Source organism: Scyliorhinus canicula, chromosome 2 (assembly GCF_902713615.1).
Source record: "Scyliorhinus canicula chromosome 2, sScyCan1.1, whole genome shotgun sequence".
NCBI classification, from domain to species: Eukaryota; Metazoa; Chordata; class Chondrichthyes; order Carcharhiniformes; family Scyliorhinidae; genus Scyliorhinus; species Scyliorhinus canicula.
Window position 1 is genome coordinate 20,019,780 of NC_052147.1, and position 20,858 is coordinate 20,040,637.

Sequence of the window (20,858 nt, forward strand, 5' to 3'; positions counted from 1 at the left end):
ACTTAACATCTTGCCTGAGTTTAGTTCCCATAACTGGCCGGAGTGTGAAATAGGCTGCCTTTTTGCTATCCCCTATTTATCAGATTTGATTTTAAGGGGGGGGGGGGTTGTTGGGTTACGGGTATAGGGTGGATATGTGGGTTTGAGTAGGGCGATCATTGCTCGGCACAACATCGAGGGCCGAAGGGCCTGTTCTGTGCTGTACTGTTCTATGCATTTAAGATCTCATATTTATTTAACATGCATCTTGTGTGATAAAAGGCATAATTCTTTCCAGTGAATTTGATTGTTTTCATGTCATAAAATTTCCAGAAATTGGGAATCATTTGGCAAATGTCATTTTCTTGAAAAGCTGTGCCTCGTTGGTTGAACTTGTGCCAAATCTGAAAAGGAATTATGCAATGAGGGTATAGAATCATAGAATTTACAGTGCACCGGCCCCGGAAAGAACACCCCACAACTCCACCCTATCCCCGTAACCCAGTAATCCCACTTAACCTTTTTGGACACGAAGGGCAATTTTTTTAGCATGGCCAATCCACCTAACCTGCATATCTTTGGACAGTGGGAGAAAACCGGAGCACCCGGAAGAAACCCACGCAGACATGGGGAGAACGCGCAGACGCCACACAGTCAGTGACCCAAGCCGGGATATGAACCTGGAACCCTGGAGCTGTGAAGCAATTGTGCTAACCACTGTGCTACCATCCCCCCCCCCCCCCCCCCCCCCCCCCCGCCCCCCCCCCGCCCCATCTAAAATATAGATTTTAATACAGACAGAGATATAATTTCTTGGGCAAAGGACACCTGAAGAAACTGGCTACAAAATATAAGCCTTGGGTAACCTACTGGTCATCCCGCTTTGGCCACCTTGCCATTCAGAAAGTCCTTGGGTATGCCACCGCTTTGCACACTGCGGACCTGCCCAAGCCAACAAAACCACTTCAGTTTGATGAATGCTTTTGATCTGCAGAGATATACCCATAAAGTGCTGCAAACAGCAAAAATGGAAATGGTTGAGCTTTTCTTGCAAGCTTCAAGTCATCCATATTTCACAGTCATATTATAACGTGCTGAAAACGCAGGTCTTATATAAACTTTGCCCTGCAGGTCAGCTTGATGTTGTTTGAGCACATTTTGTGAGTTGACCAAAGGTGGTTTCTGCTTTCCCTATGCCTGAATCAAGATTTTGGGGCAAATTGCCTGTCCGCTGAAGCTGTTCAGTCTCCGTCCACACTCCTTCCATGACAACATGCACTGCGCTGTACAGTTTGATGGTTCCACCTCTGACTGTTTCAGGCTCCTCCTGCGGGTCCTCCGCAGGCTCGTCTTTTATCCCCTCTAAGTCCTCCTCCTCCTTCAGTATGTTGCCCTGCTGCTGTGCCAGGTTGTGCAGGGTACAGCAGACCACCACAAAACAGGAGACGCTCTAGGGGGTGTACCACCAAAGCAGTCCGGGCATCGGTACCGCTCAATGACAGCATTGGTGGCAACATGGGCCTCATTCCCATAGATTCACTGCAGCAAAAGGAGGCCATTCAGCCCATCGAGTCTGCACCGACCTGCTGAAAGGGCACCCTACCTGGGCCCAGGCCCCCACCCTAACCCAGTAACTCCACCTAACCTTTGGACACTAAGCGGCAATTTAGCATGGTCAATTCACCTAACCTGCACATCTTTGGACTGTGGTAGAAAACCGGAGCACCTGGAGAAAATCCACGCAAACACTGGGAGAATGTGCAAACTCCACACAGATATTTGATTTATTGTCACATGTACTAAAGTACAGTGAAAATTATTTTTCTGTGGCCACGGGAACATACACAATGTGTACATCGTCACCCAAGGCTGAAATAGAACACAGGTTCCTGGCGCTGTGAGACAGCAGTGCTAACCACTTTGCCACAAGGCCGCCCCTTTACATTTGGGTCTCGTCATTGGTCTCCAGTCTCCGAACTGGCGTCATTAGCCAAGACCTCAGCAGGTACCCCTTATCCCCCAAGAGCCAATCTGTCATCCTGGGGTGTTACTCGGAAATGCCAGGGATCTCCCGAATTTCCCAGGATGTAGCTGCCATCCACACATCCTGCGAAGCGTGCACACAAGTGCATGAACGGATATGATGGTCGCACGTGAGTTGAACATTCAGGGAGTGAAACTCCTTCCTGTTAATGAAGGGCACTTCCTGATGCCCTGGTGCGTGCAAGGCACATCAATTGCCCCCTAAACCTGGGGCAGCCCGGCAATGGTGGGGAATCCTTCAGCCCAGGCACCTTGGTGAGCTTGGTCTAACTCAAAATTGAAGTCTGATGCCCAGGCTTGCAGGACATCCGTGACCTCCCGGATGACTGTGTGGGTTGTAACTTGTGATATTTGGGTTGTAGCTTGTGTCATGTTGCACAAGTCCCCGCTCGAGCCTTGGAATAAACCGGTTGCATAGAAGTTCAGGGCAGCGATGACCTTCACTGCCATCTGGAGCCGGTGTCCTCCTCCTCCACAGAGCCCCCTGCGGCACATGCTGTCTGTCATTTCCTCAAAAGATCATTGATATCTGTGCATCTTGGGCCGTCGCTGGCGCCCCCCTCTGGATTCCTCCTCGGCTTTATGGGTGGCCAGGTCTTCAGGATATGTGGCCGCTCCCTGCACGTGGAGTGCCATCTCCAGCCCGCATCAACCTTGGCTGCCACCAGCCCTGCGAGGACATCCTCTGTGTGACCAATGCCACCATCCATTTTGATATCTGTAAGGAATTGGAGAAGGAGCGAGACCGACAATCAGTTAGGGCTTCCACCCAGGGACCCTCAAATCCCGCACTCTTGAGTGCCCCTTCTTCTCTTAGAGTGCTATCCAGTGAGCCAGTTGTGCTGGAGAACCAGCTCTGCACAGTCACCTCTGACCACACCAGTAGCCCTAGACCCCAGATCCCTGCCAGGAACAACAGGGAGTCCGTGCTCGGGTGCCCTCTCCTGATCCACGCACTTGCCCAGTGGTTGCAAGGATATCCCCAGTGCTGAATGAGTGTTTAGTTATTGGCTGCTGCCTCTATGGTTCTGTCGCTTCTAGAGGTCAGGCAAGCTATTCAGGATTCAAAGTTTGATTGAAATGTGATGCAATAAGCATCATCTGAGACATGGCACCTGTACCCACGAGAAGCCACTTGAGAATATTTTGTTTATTAAATGGTCAACAGTATCAAAGATTTTAAAATCAACTATATAACATCCAATGTCACAGTAACCATTAAACAACAAGGAAACATCACCATTCCATATTGGCACTAATACAAAACCTCATCAGTTCATTTTCACAAAAACAACCTAACCCCTCGCAGGTTCCTCAACAGAAGTGGAGGATAAGCCTGCGAATGTGTTATCATGTCCAAGACTGTGTCATAGAAATGATCTGTCCATCAATGTATTACTTGTTCCACATATCAGTGCCATTCTCTGTCCAGTAGCCACAGCTGTATAGGCCCTCCCACACGGCTCATTCTCACCGGAACCAAATCCTGGCATCCACATATTCCACTGGTGCTCACGGTGCAGTTGAACATCCTTGACTTCTAGCATGTTTAACCTGCTGCGTCCTGCCAGTTACAGGCAGCATTCACCACACCAGCAACAAAAGCAGCCGCAACTACAAAAGCATTGCTTTTATTTTTCTTTTTAAAAAAAAAAATTTAGAGTACCAAACTTTTTTTTTTCTCAATTAAGGGGCAATTTAGCGTGGCCAATCCACCGACCCTGCACATCTTTGGGTTGTGGGGTGAGACCCAGACAGACATGGGGAGAATGTGCAATTTGCACACGGACAGTGACCCAGGGCCGGGATCGAATCAGGGTCCTCGACACCGTGATGCAACAATGCTAACCACTGTGACACCGTGCTGCCCTTGCGAAAGTATTTCTTCAACGGCTTCATCAGGTAGCACATTTGGATCGAGCACCAGTCCCCGCAGCATCTTCTTGCTTCAAACCAGATTGCCTTCTGGATGCATATGTCCCCCTGAGCCTGGTTTTCGTAAAAAAAATTGTCCTTCCTTCCAGCTACAGAATTGGAAGGAAACAGTGAAAGCAACCACCAGGCATCTGCAGCTACCAGCAGGAGCAAGCAGCAAACACAACCTGCAGCTGTGAAGTGCTCTCACAATTAACAATGCCAATTCCCTATTAGCAATAGCTTTCATAGAATCGTAGAATTTACAGTGCAGAAGAAGGCCATTCAGCCCATCGAGTCTGCACCGGCCCTTGGAAAGAGCACCCTACCTAAGGCCACACCACCATCCTTGATTGATGAATTATTTGCTGGGTTGGCTGGCAAGCCAACACTTGGTAAAATTGACTTCCATCAAGCATATCTTCAAATGAATGTGGATCCAGATTTACAGCAGTCCTTGATGATTGTGACACACAAAGGGTTATTTCGATATAAACTTCCGCACCAGTGTTATTCTAATGAGCTATGGATCAAATCTTAAGAGTATTAGACAGAGTCCAGTGTAACCTGGATGACGCATAGGTTACAGGGAAGAACGTCTCGCAACCTAGATGCCACATTTTAGAGATTAGCAAGTTATGGATAACGAGTCCGAAAAGACAAATGTGATTTTTCCAATCTTCAATTGAATATCTGGGACTTGTCATTAACACCAAGAGACTGCATTAGTCGTCTTCGAAAGTCATAGCAATTACTGAGGCATCCGCACCTCAAGACTGTGAATATACTTCAATATTTCCTTGACATATCAAACTACTACAGAAGGCTTCTTCCTAATCTGGCTGTTATTCAAAAAGCTTACAATTTATGGTCAAAATAAAAGGTGGACATGGCTGGATCAATGTGAAAGAGCATTCTTGCAAACCAAAAAGGAGCTACTCAAGTCAGATGTTCTGACACATTTTGATCCACATTTACCTTTGCAACTGGCATGTGACGCATCACCTTATGGGGCTAGGGCGGTGGTTTTCCACATAATTCCCACGGGTGAAGAGAAGCCACCACACATGCATATTGGTGGTGGAATGAGTCATCATTCTACCACCACTAAGAAAACATGTATTAATTTAATTACGCTAAGGCCACTGTCGTATTGTAGGGGTGAAGGAAATAGCCAGAAGCTATGTTTGGCGGTTAGGGCTCGATGCCGAAATCGAGGAGAAGGCAGGAATGTGCTAGTTTTGAGCAAAAGTGCAGAATCTGCTGCCATTAGCCCCAATAAGTACACCTTTGGGAATGGCCTGAAGAGGCCTGGAAACATACATGTCAATTATTCTGGACCGTTTGAAGGGCATATGTTTCTCATTCTAGTTGGTGCTCACTCAAAATGGCCTGAAGGTGCTATCATGAAAACGACGCCAACGGAGAAAACAATTGAGTGATTGGGTGAAATCTTCAGATTCGGTTACCCAGGACAACTTGTGAGCATTAATGACTCTCAGTTCATTTTGCAAGAGTTTGTGCACTACTGGACGACCGGGACATCAACCTCCAAACACCAAGTCGATTCTGGTTAAGCCGACTGCAGACGATGTCCAAACCAAGCCAAAGACACAGAAATTGAAGCAAGCATTGAACCCCAGTTGCCTGTAGTTTGCCGACAACCACACAGAGATCGACGGCCTCCGAAACGTCTGATGTATTGACTGTTATTGTTGATTGATTGTTAATGTTATACTGTTTATTGCGTCGCGGACCATTGATTTAAGAGGGGAGGAAAATGTTGTGTATTCATGATATTTCTAGTATTTCCTCACCAGCACCCATACAGTGGAACAGAGGCACTTTAAGAGACCGATGACGTGAAGTCATCTCCCTGCCATTTGCGCAACCAAACAGGCAATGTAATAGAGCAGCCTGTAGTGTTAACACCTTCTCACCAAGCTCTTTGTGTGTTTGAACCTTTGAAGCGTGCAAACGTAATTTTAAAACCACCCCACAAGCATATTGGGCAGCACGGTAGCACAGTGGTAGGCACTGTTGCTTCACAGCATCATGGACTCAGGTTCGATTCCCAGCTAGGATCACTATCTGTGCGGAGTCCACACGATCTCCCTGTGTCTGTGTGGATTTCCTCCTGATGCTCCAGTTTCGTCCCAGAAGTCCTGAAAGACGTGTTTGTTGGGTGAATTGGACATTCTGAATTCTCCCTCGGTGTACTTGAACAAGCGCCATGGTGTGACGACTAGGGGATTTTCACAGTAACTTGATTGCAGTGTTAACGTAAGCCTACTTGTGACAATAATAAATATTATTATTTTCTACATTCATCCAGGTTAGAAGTGGGAATTGAGTCCTAAGTAAGTTTAAAAAAAATAAATAAAAATTATATGGACAGTCCTTGACTCGTGAGGAGTAGATGAATGAGCATGTGGGCAGCATGGTAGCACAGTGGTTAGCACAGCTGCATCACAACTCCAGGGTCCCAGGTTCGATTCCCGGTTTGGGGCACTGTCTATGCGGAGTCTGCACGTTCTCCCCGTGTCTGCGTGGGTTTCCTCCTATAGTCCAAAGATGTGCGGGTTAGTTGAATTGGACGTGCTAAATTGCCCTTAGTGTCCAAAAAGGTTATGTGGGGTTACTGGGTTACGGGGATAGTGTGGAGGCATGGGCTTGACTAGGATGCTCTTTCCAAGGGCCGGTGTAGGCTTGGTGGGCCGAATAGCCTCCTTCTGCACTGTAAATTCTATGATTAATTGCAACCGTTGTAATTCCAGATTCCAGTTATGCTGACTTCAGCAGGCGAATCGTGGTTTTGAGCTTCCAGTAGCACTGACTTCAGGAGGCAAATGATCAGTTTTGAGATTCTGGTGTTCTGCAGTTTGGCAAAAAACTTCCCTATTTCCATTACTGCTGTGGTCTGTGCTAACTTGGCTTATTTCAATACTCAGAGAGGGATTAAGATATACCTGCAGAAAGCTTTTGCAGAGGTGCTACTGCTGCTGGCTGATGCTTTGGTGTCACCCACGTTCTGATATGTCCAGCATTAGTTCACACTTCCATGCACACACCTGGTGCAGTTTTTTTCAGCTGATTGTATCCCAGTCATATCCCATTATGTCCCATTGTCTCCAGCGGAGATGGCAATTGATTTCTGTATGCTTTAGAAGTATCATTGGCTGGAAACTGGGTGTGGATTTGTTACTTGTTACATCCTCAACCATCTTTAGCTTGTATGTCCACTTTAAACAAGACCTTAAGTCTTATTTATAGTTCAATATTTCCAGATGTAATTCAGTATTTTGACACTGTATAATGTCTTTCATGACCTCGAGAGATTACTACTTGGAGATAAACTAATATGTTACTAAAAAGCAAAATTCTGTGGATTCTGGAAAGCTGAAATAAAAACTGAAATTACTAGAGCAAGTCCGGCAACATCTTTGGAGAGAGTTAATTCTGGGGGTACGGTAGCACAGTGGTTAGCACAGTTGCTTCACAGCGCCAGTCCCAGGTTCAATTCTCGGCTTGGGTCACTGTCTGTGCGGAATCTCCACGTTCTCCCGTGTCTGCGTGGGTTTCCTCCAGGTACTCCGGTTTCCTCCCACAAGTCCAGAAACTTGTGCTTGTTAGCTGAACTGGACATTCTGAATTCTCCCTCAGTGTAACCGAACAGGCGCAGGAGTGTGGCGACTAGGGGATTTTCAAAGTAACTTCACTGCCATGTTAATGTAAGCCTACTTGTGACAGTAAAGATTATTATTATTACTTCTGATTAGTGATTCCATCAGAAATTATTGTGAATCCTCTTATTTGTTGCCCTTGTACCCATTATAAAATTTTGATATTGTTCAACGTGAAAGGAGGTGGTTGTATTTCTATGCTAAGAAAACCAGATTAAATTGAAATGTTTGTAATTTCCTTCTGTAACTTAAATCAGTATTTTGCAGAAGCTTAAACTATCATGGGTATTCCCAGATTTAGACGTACAATTATTTTCTAAAATTTCATTGAATTACATGGAACAGCATCTATCCACGTTGGTGTTTAGGCTTCTCTCGAATTTCTTTCATCTAGCTTTATTGGCATAACCCTCTATTCCCTTCCCCCTCATTTGCTTGTCTAGCTTGTTAAATACACTTAGAGGATTCACTTCCACCACTTCCTGTGTTAGCAAACTGCACATTCTCACCACTCTCTGAGTAAATACGTTTATTCCACAATCATTATTTGATATCTTGGTGATTTGTTTTTATATTGATGGTTTCTAGTTTACTCTTTCTCACAAATAGAAACACCCTCTACCTGCCTACTTTTTCAATACATTTCATAATGTTAAACCTACCACTCAGTAGAAGTCAAAGCTATTCTTTTTCCCTTACTTTATCTGGCTACATTTGTTGGTCTCCCAGTAGTGAGTAAACAACTTGTAAATAAATTGAAGAATATCGTTATTTTATTTTCTTCTTTGAGGCAACATTCCATATGGTTAGTAAAAGTTTGTTTACAAACCTGCCGGGATCATAATGATGAGTTAGTTTTCTGTTTATTTTCATTTTTTTCTAAACTCTTGAGTATTTCAAACTTATTTGTCTAAACTTTGCCTACGGGGGTGGTCATAATCATAAATTGCTTTGATGAGAGTAAATAAGGATGAGCTACCTCTAGTGGCAGAAAGGTCAGTAACCAGGATACAAATTTAAGGGGATGGGCAAAAGAATCAGAGGCAGCATAAGGAAATGTTTTTAATGCAGCAGGCTGTTGTGATCTGGAATACATGGTTAGAAATAATAGTGAAAGCAGATTCAATTGTAACTTTAAAAAGGAGGTTGGATAGATAATGGAATGGGGGAAAGAAGATTATGGTGCTGCGAGGACAGAGCAGGGAAGTGGAACTAATTAGGTACCTCTTTCAAGAACTGGCATGGTCATGATGTGCCAAATAACCTACTTCTATGCTCTGATTCTATATGACATTTGAGTTCATCAAGTCATTATGTTCATACTGAAGAATTAAGCACTTTGCTGCCCCAGAAACAAAGGCTTAACTTAAATCACTCAATGCGGGTGTATCATAGCCAGTTTCACAGTGAGGCTTAATGAGGGCAACGGTATGTTGTTGTCAACTTCTGATCATCTCTATAGCCCCAGTGCGATTTGTATTTGTATATTAGCTACCCTTGAGGCTTGTTGAGATTGGAAATGTTCATGTCCGTTAGTGCTGGGGTATTGGAGGGGGGGATTCTTATAATGTTCACATGCTCAAGTGACTGGGTTATTGAGCCTGGACAATCATTCACATAGAAGAGATAGAGGGAGTACCTTGTAGGCGAAGAAAGAAGAGCCATTCCTCCTGTCAGTTTAATGTAGATTTAAAAGCGGGCCACAGGACAGATGTCTACCTCCGTATCCACCTTATGAGATATTTAAGTGCTTCACCTTATAAGCATATGGATTGGTAATAAAATAAATTTTATTTTTAATTTCTCTTCAAGAATGTAGCAATCCTTCCACAGCACCAGGAAAGGAATGGGAGGAATATGTGCAGATCCGAGGCTTGGTTGAGAAAATTCGTAAAAAACAAAAAGGTATATATGATTGATTTACACTCTTGCAGAATATGATTTCTTATGTCCACATAAACAAACTCCCTCTGATTCCACACACTGTCATCGCTAACCATTACAGAGGTAGTGTAAAATTTAAACTGGTTCATAACCGATGACATGACGTTACTGTGCTGTAGTTTTAAACATCCGTGTTTTCTACAGCATTCCATTGACAAATTCATCAGAAGTAATGTCAAAAGGAAGCCTGTGGCTTATCTTTGGGAGGACCAATTCTCCCGGAGCACGCTGTAGATCTGGAATTGAGGTTTCTACCCACTTTTCAGCAATGCTGTGGATCTTAGCTTGGGCACCTCCAATAAAGCTCCAAAATTCCTCTCCAACCCTAGTATGTAATAATGAAAAGGCTCCACTACACAGTTATTTGGAATCTCCAATGTAATAAATCTTAATTCTTGGAAGTCTTATGTTAGAAAACTAATTTCTACAAAAACAATCTAAAATCTTGACTTAAAAGTACATGGCAAGAAAACTTCTAAAATGGCATTGTGCTTGGCTTGCTGTGAAATTCAAGCATTAAGACAGCAACATAGAAAATAGGAGCGGGATTAGGCCATTCGGCCCTTCAAGTCTGCTCCGTCATTCAATATGATAATGGTTGATCCTCTATCTCAACACCATATACCAGTGCTTCCCCCCATACCCCTTTACACTTTAGAGTTTAGAAATCTATCTATTTCCTTCTTCAGTATATTCAGTACTTTGGCCTCCACAGTCTTCTGTGATAGAGAATTCCACAAGTTCACCACCCTCTGACTGAAGACACTTCTCTCCATTTCAGTCCTAAATGTCCTACCACGTATCGTGAGACTGTGGCCCCATGTTCTCGACCCTCCAGCCAGAGGAAATAACAACCCTGAATCCAGTCTGTCCAACCCTGTCAGAATTTTATATGTTAGATCCCGTCTAATTCTTCCAAATTTCAGTGAATACAGGCCCAGTTGAACAATCCTGCCATCCCCGGAATCAGACCGGTGGATCTTTGCTGCACTCCCTCCATGCACTCCCTCTTGGATGAGGAGACCAAAACGGCACACAATACTAAAGTTTCTATCCATGTCCATTTTTCTCCCCTGGATCCTTCAATATTGGAAACAACATATTTCTCTCCACTCAGTTCAAATGCATAAAATAGCCTGATAGAAATGCTATTCTACACAACCATTCTCTTTTGGTGTTTATCATCAATCTGAACAGTAGTCCTAATCCAATATACCTGCTGTGCTCCCATAACTCTCTACCTGGCTTTAAACCACTCATCTAAACGTATCTTAAAGATGGTCTCTGTTTCAATCGCCAACTCTAATTCCTCTTACTCTTTGTCCTAAGTCTTCTATTTGTCCCTTTGTTTTCTGGACCCTTCACGGCCTATTCTCTCTACTCTGTTTAATCAGATCACAGCACTTTTGACAAATGATGACCTTTGTTTGAATGAAAATGGTCTTAGTTTTTCAAGTATTTCTTTGCATTTTTGTAACCCAATACCAGGCAATTCCTAGTAAATTATGCTTTACTCTGCTCATTGTCTTAAAGTCCTTCCAAAATATGGGACAGGATTCTCCCATTTGGTGGCAGAGTGTCCACGTCGTCGGAAACGCCGTCGCGTTTCACAACGGCGTGAGCGGGCCGCTGGGAGTACCGATTCTGGCCCCTGTAGGGGGCCAGCATGCCGCTGGACGCATGCTGCTCCAGCCTCCCATCCTGGCGTGAACTGTGCGCCGCAGGATCCGCGCATGCGCAGTGGCACCGGCGTCAACGAGGACATGCGCAGTGGCCTGCGATTGGTGGGACCTGATCGCGGGCAGAGTTCCCGCCGGCTGCGACCAGGTAGGGACGGCGCCGGTGGGACTCTGCCTTTTTAGAGCGGCTGCTCGGCCCATCCGGACCGGAGAATCGGCAGCCCGGCTGCGTAGAGTGACCGGCGCCGCGCCAAATGCGCTGGTGCCAATCGTGCCGATTCTCCGCGCAGGAGATTCCATGCCGGCCTCGGGGCGGCGTAGCGGTTGCAGGGATTCTCCGGCCCGGCGCGGGGCTGGGAGAATCCCGCCCCGGTGTCCAAAATGCACAATATCCCAACGGTAGACTAACTGCGAATACCTCTTTGATACTTGCTCAGCCTAGCATGCAACTGTATTTTGAATGCTTATAATCTGTTTGACTCTTAATGAGATTATGCTCAATTTACAATTAGCTCATTTAAATGCAATTTATTGGGTCATGCTTGAGCTCAAAAAATTACTACTGCTGCATGTTAATTGCATCATTATATAGTACTTTATATCACCATGTATACACCATCATCACTTATTGCTAAGCCTAAGCTTCCCTAGTCTTTTCTTGTCTCAGTTCCTTTAAATTTGGAGTTACTATGCATACTCTCCAATTCATGTATGCCTGTTTTAGCTTTGTGACCAAGATTTTGCATTGTCTGATTTGGATACTGTTCTATGTCTATTTGATTTGACTTTTAACTATTACTCTTTGGGCTACTCCTGGATCCTTTTTTTCTCTTTCTCAACAATTTTTCACCCAATAAGCAATACTTCATATATTTTATTAATAGGAACAGGAATAGGCCATTTAGCTTTCTAGTCTGTTGTGCCATTAAGTCTCTGACATAACTCCACATACCTGTCTTTGCCCCATATCCTGTTGCCAATTGAGGCCCTTAAGTGGGCACATAATTCCCACTTGGGGACCTCATCCCTTTGCCACTGGTATTAACCCAGTGGAAGACAGGGGACTCACTATAGGGGGAACATAGCGAGCAATCCCGTGCAGGGGTACTTGTGGTCACCTGGGGTGGCAGGGGTCCAACGTTCAAAGGCAATCAGTCCCTGATTCAGGGACTCGGAATTGGGAAGCGCAACGCTCTTCTGAGGGCCAACAACTCTTTCTCCCCAAGCCACTGCCATCACACAGCTGTGCCTGAGCCCATCGACGATCCTAGGCTTCGGGTGAATGTTGTACTGACAGCAGCCTCGGCTTCCTTGGTGTCGGTGCCATTCAGCAGTTCTGTGGGTGGGAGTTCTGCTCCCAGGGTCTATAGTCCCTGGGAAGGCGTATCACGATCCAATTAAGTACCTGAGTGGCACTTAATTAAGCAGGCCTTCCCTAAAAGAGGAGCTGTGAGGCTATTTGGATGAACTGGTCTATAATTCCCTGGTCACCTTTCTTAAATGGCAGGTTGATGTGCAAATTTCCAGACTAAAGAAACAGTTCCAAATCAAAAGAACTTTGGATAATTCTCAGTAGAGCATCTGCAAAGTTCTCATCTATTTCCTTTCAAATCCAGGGATGGAAACCTTCTGACCGTGGGCAACTGTCACTGTAGTGCCAGTATTTTTGTCAGTATTGTTATTTTGTTATTTTGTTATTATGCTTCTGTAAACTTTAGTGAGCCCTGGTCCCTGATTCAATATTAGTTTCCTTGTTATGTCCAGCATGCAATCCTCTTCCCTGACTGTGAATACTGATAAAGTAATTATTCAGTATAGCTGCTCTGGTGCAATACCACTTTATTTTTGTTTTTTTTGGGTTTAAAAAAAAAAATAAATTTAGAATACCCAATTAATTTTCTCCAATTAAGGGGCAATTAAATGTGGCCAATTGACCTACCCTGCACATCTTTGGGTTGTGGGGCCAAAACCCACGCAGACACGGGGAGAATGTGCAAACTCCACACGGACAGTGAACCAGAGCCGGGATTGAACCTGGGATCTCGGTGCCGTGAGGCAGCAGGGCTAACCCACTGAGCCACCGTGCTGCCCTTCAATACCACTGTTATAAGTTTTCAAGCAGCCCACATTTCTCTGGACCACAAAGCAGAAAATGCTGGACAATCTCAGCAAAACTGACAGCATCTGTGGAGAGCGAACAAGCTAATGTTTCGAGTCTGGATGACTCTTTGTTCTCTCCCTTCTCCATTCTCTTTGTTTTTGCTTTGGATTCCAACATCTGCAGTAATTAGCTTTTTTTTTTAAAAACCTATTTTCTTAATATAGATTTTTTTGGTTGATTTTGATATCCCTTGCAAGTGGGTTTTCACACTCCCTTTTTGAGGCTATTCCCATCTGTCTTGCCACCATTTGCTGCATTCTCATCAGCCAGGATCTGCACTTTTTAATGTTTTTTCTTTGCTTCAATACTATTAAATTTTTGTTTGAACACTTTTTCATTGAAATCTGTCTTGTCTAAATCTAGACCTTTTTCTGTTGTATTTCTCCTTTTGAAGCTCCATGTTGAGCTGTATTATATTATGATTGCTATTTGGTAATTTACCATTTTTTGTTCAGTTAAAAAACAGCTCTAAATCTGCAAATTATTAACACTGTTCTCTGTGAGCTTTTACTCCATTTAGTGTTATTTGCAGATTTAATAATCTTGTTATTGGTTTCTGCATCCAAACCGTGTATGAATATAAGTTTTAAAGCAGTTCGAGCACTGAGACCTGTGATATTCCACTCAATGCCTTACCCTCATCGGATGCTACTGATATTTGTATCCAGTTGAAACCGAATTATCATGAGGAGTTCTCATGCATTTAAAAAAAAAAGTGGAAATTTGTTGAATGGTATTTTTCCCATTTAAATTCAAGCTGGCTATTTCTTAAACAAATATATTGAAGTTTACACCTTTTCATTTTCCATTATTTTACGCATTATTGATGATGCAGTTGCTCAGCTATATTTGTTTTTACCATTGATATAATATTTAAACTATTGATATAATCTTGCTGAGCATCATGCCTATTCCCTGTCGTCTCCTTAATCTCACCTGGATAGACTCTATTTTGTGAGTCATATTTACATGGAGGGAGCACTTCATACATTAAGAAAACAGAAACTCTTGAGGACACATGTGGATATTTGTTTACTATTGAACTTTCACAATTGATTGGTGTTTTCTGCCTTTGTGTATATAATGTAAATAATTATTCGATAATGTCTATCTTCAATGAATTGATCACTTTACAATTCCTAATTCCTCCAAACCAATCTTTTACTGTTATGGCACTAAAACTGTTTTAATATTGCTTAACCTTCCTTGCCTTATTTGGACCAGTGTGTTTTTAAAGGCATTTTGCAATTCTTTGTACTTGTACATATCCAAAACACCTTGTCCCTCTTTTGTCCTGTTGACTTTGCATAGACTGGTTGCTTAGCTTTATTTTGACTTTTAGTGTAGGTCAGAACATTTCCAGATTCAATCTCTGGTCCTCAACCCACACAAGAATTGGAAGCACTGAAGTGTGACTGTGGGCTGCAGAGAGGTTAGAACTATTGGATCAGTGAAGTTGCATGGAAGTGACCGTCAAGTGAGGAATAGGATTGGTTCAGATGACATGATCCTTGTTTGAATTACTTCCCCTGACATTGTCTTGGTTACCACATAATAAAACTAACCATTTGAATGAGGTTGTTAGCATTGGATTTTCACCAGAGCAGTTTATGTCAGGACAGAAGAAAATGGATGGAGGAATGCAATAAATAAGTAATCCCGTGCAATGTAAGATTAAGATGGCATTGTAAACCACAAGACTGAAGTTTCAAACAGTTTATCAACCTCAAGATGTTTACTGCTTTTTAAAGCTCCAGACTTGAAAGCTCTTTTTTGAACTGTTTTATGCGTCTGGGATAACATTTCAGACAGCAGCAGATGGTATGCTTCTCCAATTAAATTATGTTGCATAGCCGATCATGGTATCAGGATTTAATTAACTGAGCAATGCAAATGTTATTGTAGATTGTCTGTGTTATCATTCTTTTACCAAAGCTGCTGCCAATCAGTTTGTACACAACCCGAATTTCTCCGTTTATTCATTTACATTTTTGAATTCTTAAATGTCTAATATTATGTTGAATTTTGTTTTAATCTTCTGATTAGTAGAATTTTGTGATTCACTCGTAATTAACTTCTCTGATTTTAAGTTACTATGTGGTTTGTAATCATTTAGGACTATCGGTTGTCTTTGATGGGAACAGAGAAGACCACTTTGATGAACTACTGCAGTGGGCAGCTGACTGTGGCGCCTCAACTGAGGCTTTTGAAATCACTTACTTTCCAGAAGAGGGCTATGGTTTAAAGGCAACTAAAGACATTAAGGTTTGTCTCTTTTAACCTACATCATCCACCATCTTTCCCATGAGGTAATTTTGGTCTGCAGAGATCAGAGTACCCAGAATCATTTGTAGATTATCTTTAGTATAGAGGTCATCCCAGTTATTTAGCAATGGTTTCATAATCCTAAATGTCTGTCCTGTAGTGTCCCTGCCACACTGTCAATGACAACCCCAACTTCATTGAAGTATTGTAGAGTAAATGAGTTAACTTCCGTTTTCTGAAGCAACAACTCCCACCTAAAGGTCTGACGACAAATCAGTTATAAATAACTCATGTAGAGTTAACTCGTGCATCAGTGTTGCATTTTAAAATAAAAAGTGAGTATAACAATAATAATCTTTTAGTGTCTCAAGTAGACTTACATTAACACTGCAATTAAGTTATTCTGAAACTCCCCTAGTCGCCACACACTACGACACCTGTTCGGGTACACTGAGGGACAATTCAGACTGTCCAATTCACCTAACAAGCACATCGTTCGGGACTTGTGGGAGGAAACCGGAGCACCCGGAGGAAACCCACGCAGACACTGGGAGAATGTGCAGACTCCACACAGACAGTGACCCAAGCCAGGAATCGAACCCGGGACCCATGCACTGTGAAGCAACAGTGCTAACCACTGTGCCAGCTATTTATCTGTAGATATCGAGATTTATTGTCTATTTGCATGGAACTGCTTATTCTTTGATTCTGTGTGTCTACTAACATTCCTATACAGATGGAAATGGGAAGGGCTATTAGTACTCTGCACACATGCTAATATGGAGCCCATTTCATCATCCACCTTGCCCTTAAATTATTTTAGAGACTGCTTTAAAAGCAGGAAATAAGGTGGGAAATTGTCTTTCTAGCCCTGCCTAACCACTTACTTAAATATTTCTAGTATTTTTCTTGGCATTGTCAGGAAATAATTTCCAATTCTTCGCTTGTTACACAAGGGTGATGTTTCTGTCTCAGCTAATTTTTTTGCCTTGGTTAGACATGAGGGGAAGCTAACACTTCTGCATTTTACCTCTCATCCAATCTCCACTCAGCTTCAAACCTGTGCCACCAGGTTCGAGAGAAAATGCAAAATGGGCATTTTTAACACATTCTTGACTTTCTCTGCTCACTCTCTCCTTTTTGCACTTTTTCATCTTCTTTAATTGTAACGTTTTGTTTTTTGTTTCTAAGCTTACAATTTTCTTAATGTGTTCTTGAGATATGGGTGTTGCTGGCAAAGCCAGCATTTATTGCCCAACCCTATTCCCATCAGAAGGTTGTGGTGAGCTGCTTTCTTGAACCATTGCAGTCTGTGGGGCGTAGGTACACCCACTGTACTATTAGGTAGGGCGTTCTTGCAGTTTGTCCCAGTGACAATGAAGGAAAAGCAATTTAATTTGAAGGATGGTTTGTGACTTGGAAATGGTGGAGGTTCTGTGCATCTGCTACCCTTGTCTTTCTGGGTAGTAGAGGTGGGATGGTGTTTGAGAGATGCTGTTGAAGTCTTGGCAAATTGCTGCCGTGCACCTTGTCGAGGATATATACTGCAGCCACGGTGAGGAAAGTTTAAGGTGGTGATTGGGTGCCACTCGAGCAGCTACTTTGTCCTTCATGCTGTTGAGCTTCCTGATTGTTGTTGGAGTTGCACTCATGATCTTGTTTTAGATTATTTTGACTGTAGTATCTTGATCATTCCCATCATCAGTCCCAACTCTTGTACCTCTAGGAGTGTCTACCCTTGCCTTATGATCTATAAAAGCATTCTGTAACTTGTCCAGGTAAATAAACAGGAAATCCTGTTTAGTGATTGTTTTTAGGTACTAGATTAACCACAGTTTATTATGATCAGTCCTTGAAGACAGCATAGGAACACGTGAGATATTGTTTAAAATTTTAAATATAATTCCTTAACCACACAAATTATCAGTCATGTAAATTTATTTTTATAATAGACTTGTTTAAATCTAGTGGAAGACAAAATGATTGAAAGATTGCAAATTGAAGAACTGTTCTCACTTAACGAGAAACCGTATGAGTAGGTTCTTCCCGGAGGTGGAGGACAGATGTGAACGGTGCCAAAGAGGCCCGACCAACCACGCCCACATGTTCTGATCTTGTCCCAGACTTGTGGAGTACTGGACAGCCTTCTTCGAGGCAATGTCCAAAGTGGTGGGGGTGAGGGTGGAGCCATGCCAGATAGTGGCGGTCTTCGGGGTTTCAGACCAGCCAGATCTATTCCTGGGGAGGAGGGCGGACGCCCTTGCCTTTGATCGCCCGCCGTAGAATCCTGTTTGGCTGGCGGTCAGCAGCACCGCCCAGAGCTGCAGACTGGCTGTCCGACCTCTCGGATTCTCTCCAAATGGAGAAAATCAAATTCGCCATCCGAGGGTCGGACGACGGCTTCCACAGAACGTGGGAGCCATTCATGCAACTGTTCCGGGACCTGTTTGTGGCCAACGTACAAGAGGAAGAATAGTTGGGGAAGGTAGCCGGTGGTGGGGGGGGGGGGGGGGGGGGGGGGGGGCTACGGGTCTCGTTACGGGGGTTTGAATGGCTAGCTAGGCCCAAACCAAACTAAATAAATGCCAATAAACATTTGGGGAATGTAAAATATGTATGCCGGCTAAAGGGGGGGAGGCCACAGTTATTACTACGAAGATGCTTACCTGTAAATATATATGTTGATTTTTGCGTGTTCTTTTTTTTTTTCTCTCTCTCTAACAATTTGTAATTTGTTCAATATAAAACATGAAAACTGAATAAAAAAACATTTATTTAAAAAATAAATAAATAAATAAATGGCTTGCAAGTACACTGTGTTTTACATTCTTAATGGCATTTGAAGCTAACGGTCTTTTTCAAACAATGAGTGCTGCTGCTGAGATTTCAAGAACTGCTTTCTCATGGGATTTTCGAACTGTTTTGATTCAAACTGAAGAGTTTCATTCATATCTGACAATGTTATTAGACCCTGGACTGTGAATGTCTGACCTTGTCCACAGGTCCTTGAAGAGGGCAGGACAGGTGGTCAAGAAAGCATGTGGAATGCTTTCCAATGTTGGGCGAGGTATTGAATACAAAAGCAGGAATGCTTTTGCTGGTTACGCCACAGCTGGAATTTGGTGTACAGTTCTCGTCAGCACATTACAGGAAGGATATAATTGCTCTGGCGCAAGTACAGGGGTTTTACAAGAATTAAAAGTTAAACTGCAGCTACAAGAAGGGATTGGATAGGCTAGGGTTGTTTTCCTCAGAACAGGGAAGGTTAAGAGGTGACCTAATTGAGATATACCAAATTATGAGCGGCTTAGATAGACAGGAAGGACTTGTTTCCCCGAGCTGAGGGGTCAATTATCAGGGGGCATCAATTTAAAGTGTTTGGTAGAAGGGTGAGAGGGGACATGAGGGGAAACCTTTTCACCCAGAGAGTGGTGGGAATCTGGAATTCACTACCTATGTCGGTAGTTGAGGCTGATACGCTCAACTCATTTAAAGATATCTGCATCTGAAGTGCTGTAACCTGCAAGCTAGCTACGTATGGAAATTGGTTAAAATGAGCAGCTGGTTTATTTTTTTATCTCTCGGCTGGTGAAGGTGCAATGGGCTGAAGAGCCTCTTTCTGCACGCCAACTTTTCCATGGTTTCTAAATTCAAAAGTGAACTGTCAATCACCAAGTATATAAAAATGTGAAAACTGTGTCACCCACCCATGAACCTTCCAGGGAGACCACAATAATCTTCTTGAGTAGTCTTTCTGAAGGCCAAAATATGGCAAAGTGTTCTGATTTTTTTACTACTGGTAGAATTCAGAGACGGGCCCCAAATTTGCTTCAGGCATAATGGGGATCAAACCCTGCGCTGTTGGCGTTAATCTAATTCACTGAGCTAACCTGCCCTTTACCACAATTGTAAATGCTGCTAAGTTGCACTGTGTTTAGGACCTTCGCAAAAACTGGTTCAATCTACCTGCACATTGATAAGTTTCAAAGGGGTAGAAACCACACTAAAACATAGACATCATTTTTGTCATACTAACATCTTTATGTTTTATATTCAACCATTCCCGTACCAGCCTCCCCGAACAGGTGCCGGAATGTGGCAACTAGGGGCTTTTCACAGTACCTTCATTTGAAGCCTACTTGTGACAATAAGCGATTTTCATTTTTTCATTTTCTTATCCATTCCATCCATTCAGCCACTTGCACCTAATTTCAGCAGGATTTCAGCGAACTTCACTGCTCATTCCTGTTAGTTTTGCACCTGATGTCATATAAACTGTTATTCTACTAGTCCGCTTTACCCCAGCTGCACCGTAAACACGGGGCGGGATTCTCCCATCCCGCAGCAGAGTGTCCACGCTGTCGTAAACGCCGTCATGTTTTACGACGGAGAGAACAGGCCGTTGCCAGGAGTAATTCTGGCCCCTCCAGGGGGCCAGCATGGCACTGGAGCGGTTGCGCTGGCATGCGGAGTGGCACCGGTGCCAACGCATGCATGCGTAGTGGCTTCCTTCAACGCGCCGGCCCCGACGCAACATAGCGCAAGGCTACAGGGGCCGGCACGTAGGAAAGGAGGCCCCCAGCCAGAGAGGCCGGCCCGCTGATCAGTGGGCCTCGATCGCGGGCCAGGCCACGTCAGAGGCCCATCCCAGGGTCAGGCCTCCCCCCCCCAAACACACACACAAACCGCTACTCGACCCTTCAACGGCGAGGTCCCGCCAGCTCAGAGCAGGTTAGAACAGCGCCGGTGGACTCGGTTCTTTTCTTATGGCCACTTGGTCCATCCGGGCTGGAGAATCGGTGGGCCAGCAGCGTAGAGTGGCCCGCTACTGGCGCAGCGCCAACCACACCGGCGCCAGTGGCACTCTGGAGAATCGCATGCCGGTGGCGTGGCCCAGTCGCGGGGATTCTCCGGCCCGGCCCAAGGCTGGGAGAATCCCTCCCAGGTTGTTAGCATTCTTGTGATCCAGAAGTGTATGCAACATTTCTGTACAAGTTATTGCAGAATCTCAGCAGTGATGTTTATTTCTACAGCTGTTTGCATTCCAGAATTCACAGCTCTTTGTGGACTTACCTTTTTTCAAAAAAATACTGAAATGCAGAATGCGACATTTACAATGCTTACACCTACGCAATGGCTCATTGGTTAGCTGGTTTAGGCACAAGATCTTTAGGGTGAAATTGCACATTT

General features: G+C 43.9%; 1 protein-coding gene across 2 annotated transcripts in view; it reads left to right on the forward strand.

The window, feature by feature from the left end:
* Positions 1 to 20,858, forward strand: part of setd3 (SET domain containing 3, actin histidine methyltransferase) — a 158,324-nt gene that overhangs the window by 29,793 nt on the left and 107,673 nt on the right. For both annotated transcript variants that reach the window (XM_038774669.1, XM_038774660.1), the window contains 2 exons: positions 9,432 to 9,524; positions 15,520 to 15,668. In XM_038774669.1, coding sequence (XP_038630597.1) covers positions 9,432 to 9,524; positions 15,520 to 15,668 — 242 coding nt within the window. The remainder of the gene's footprint in view (positions 1 to 9,431; positions 9,525 to 15,519; positions 15,669 to 20,858) is intronic.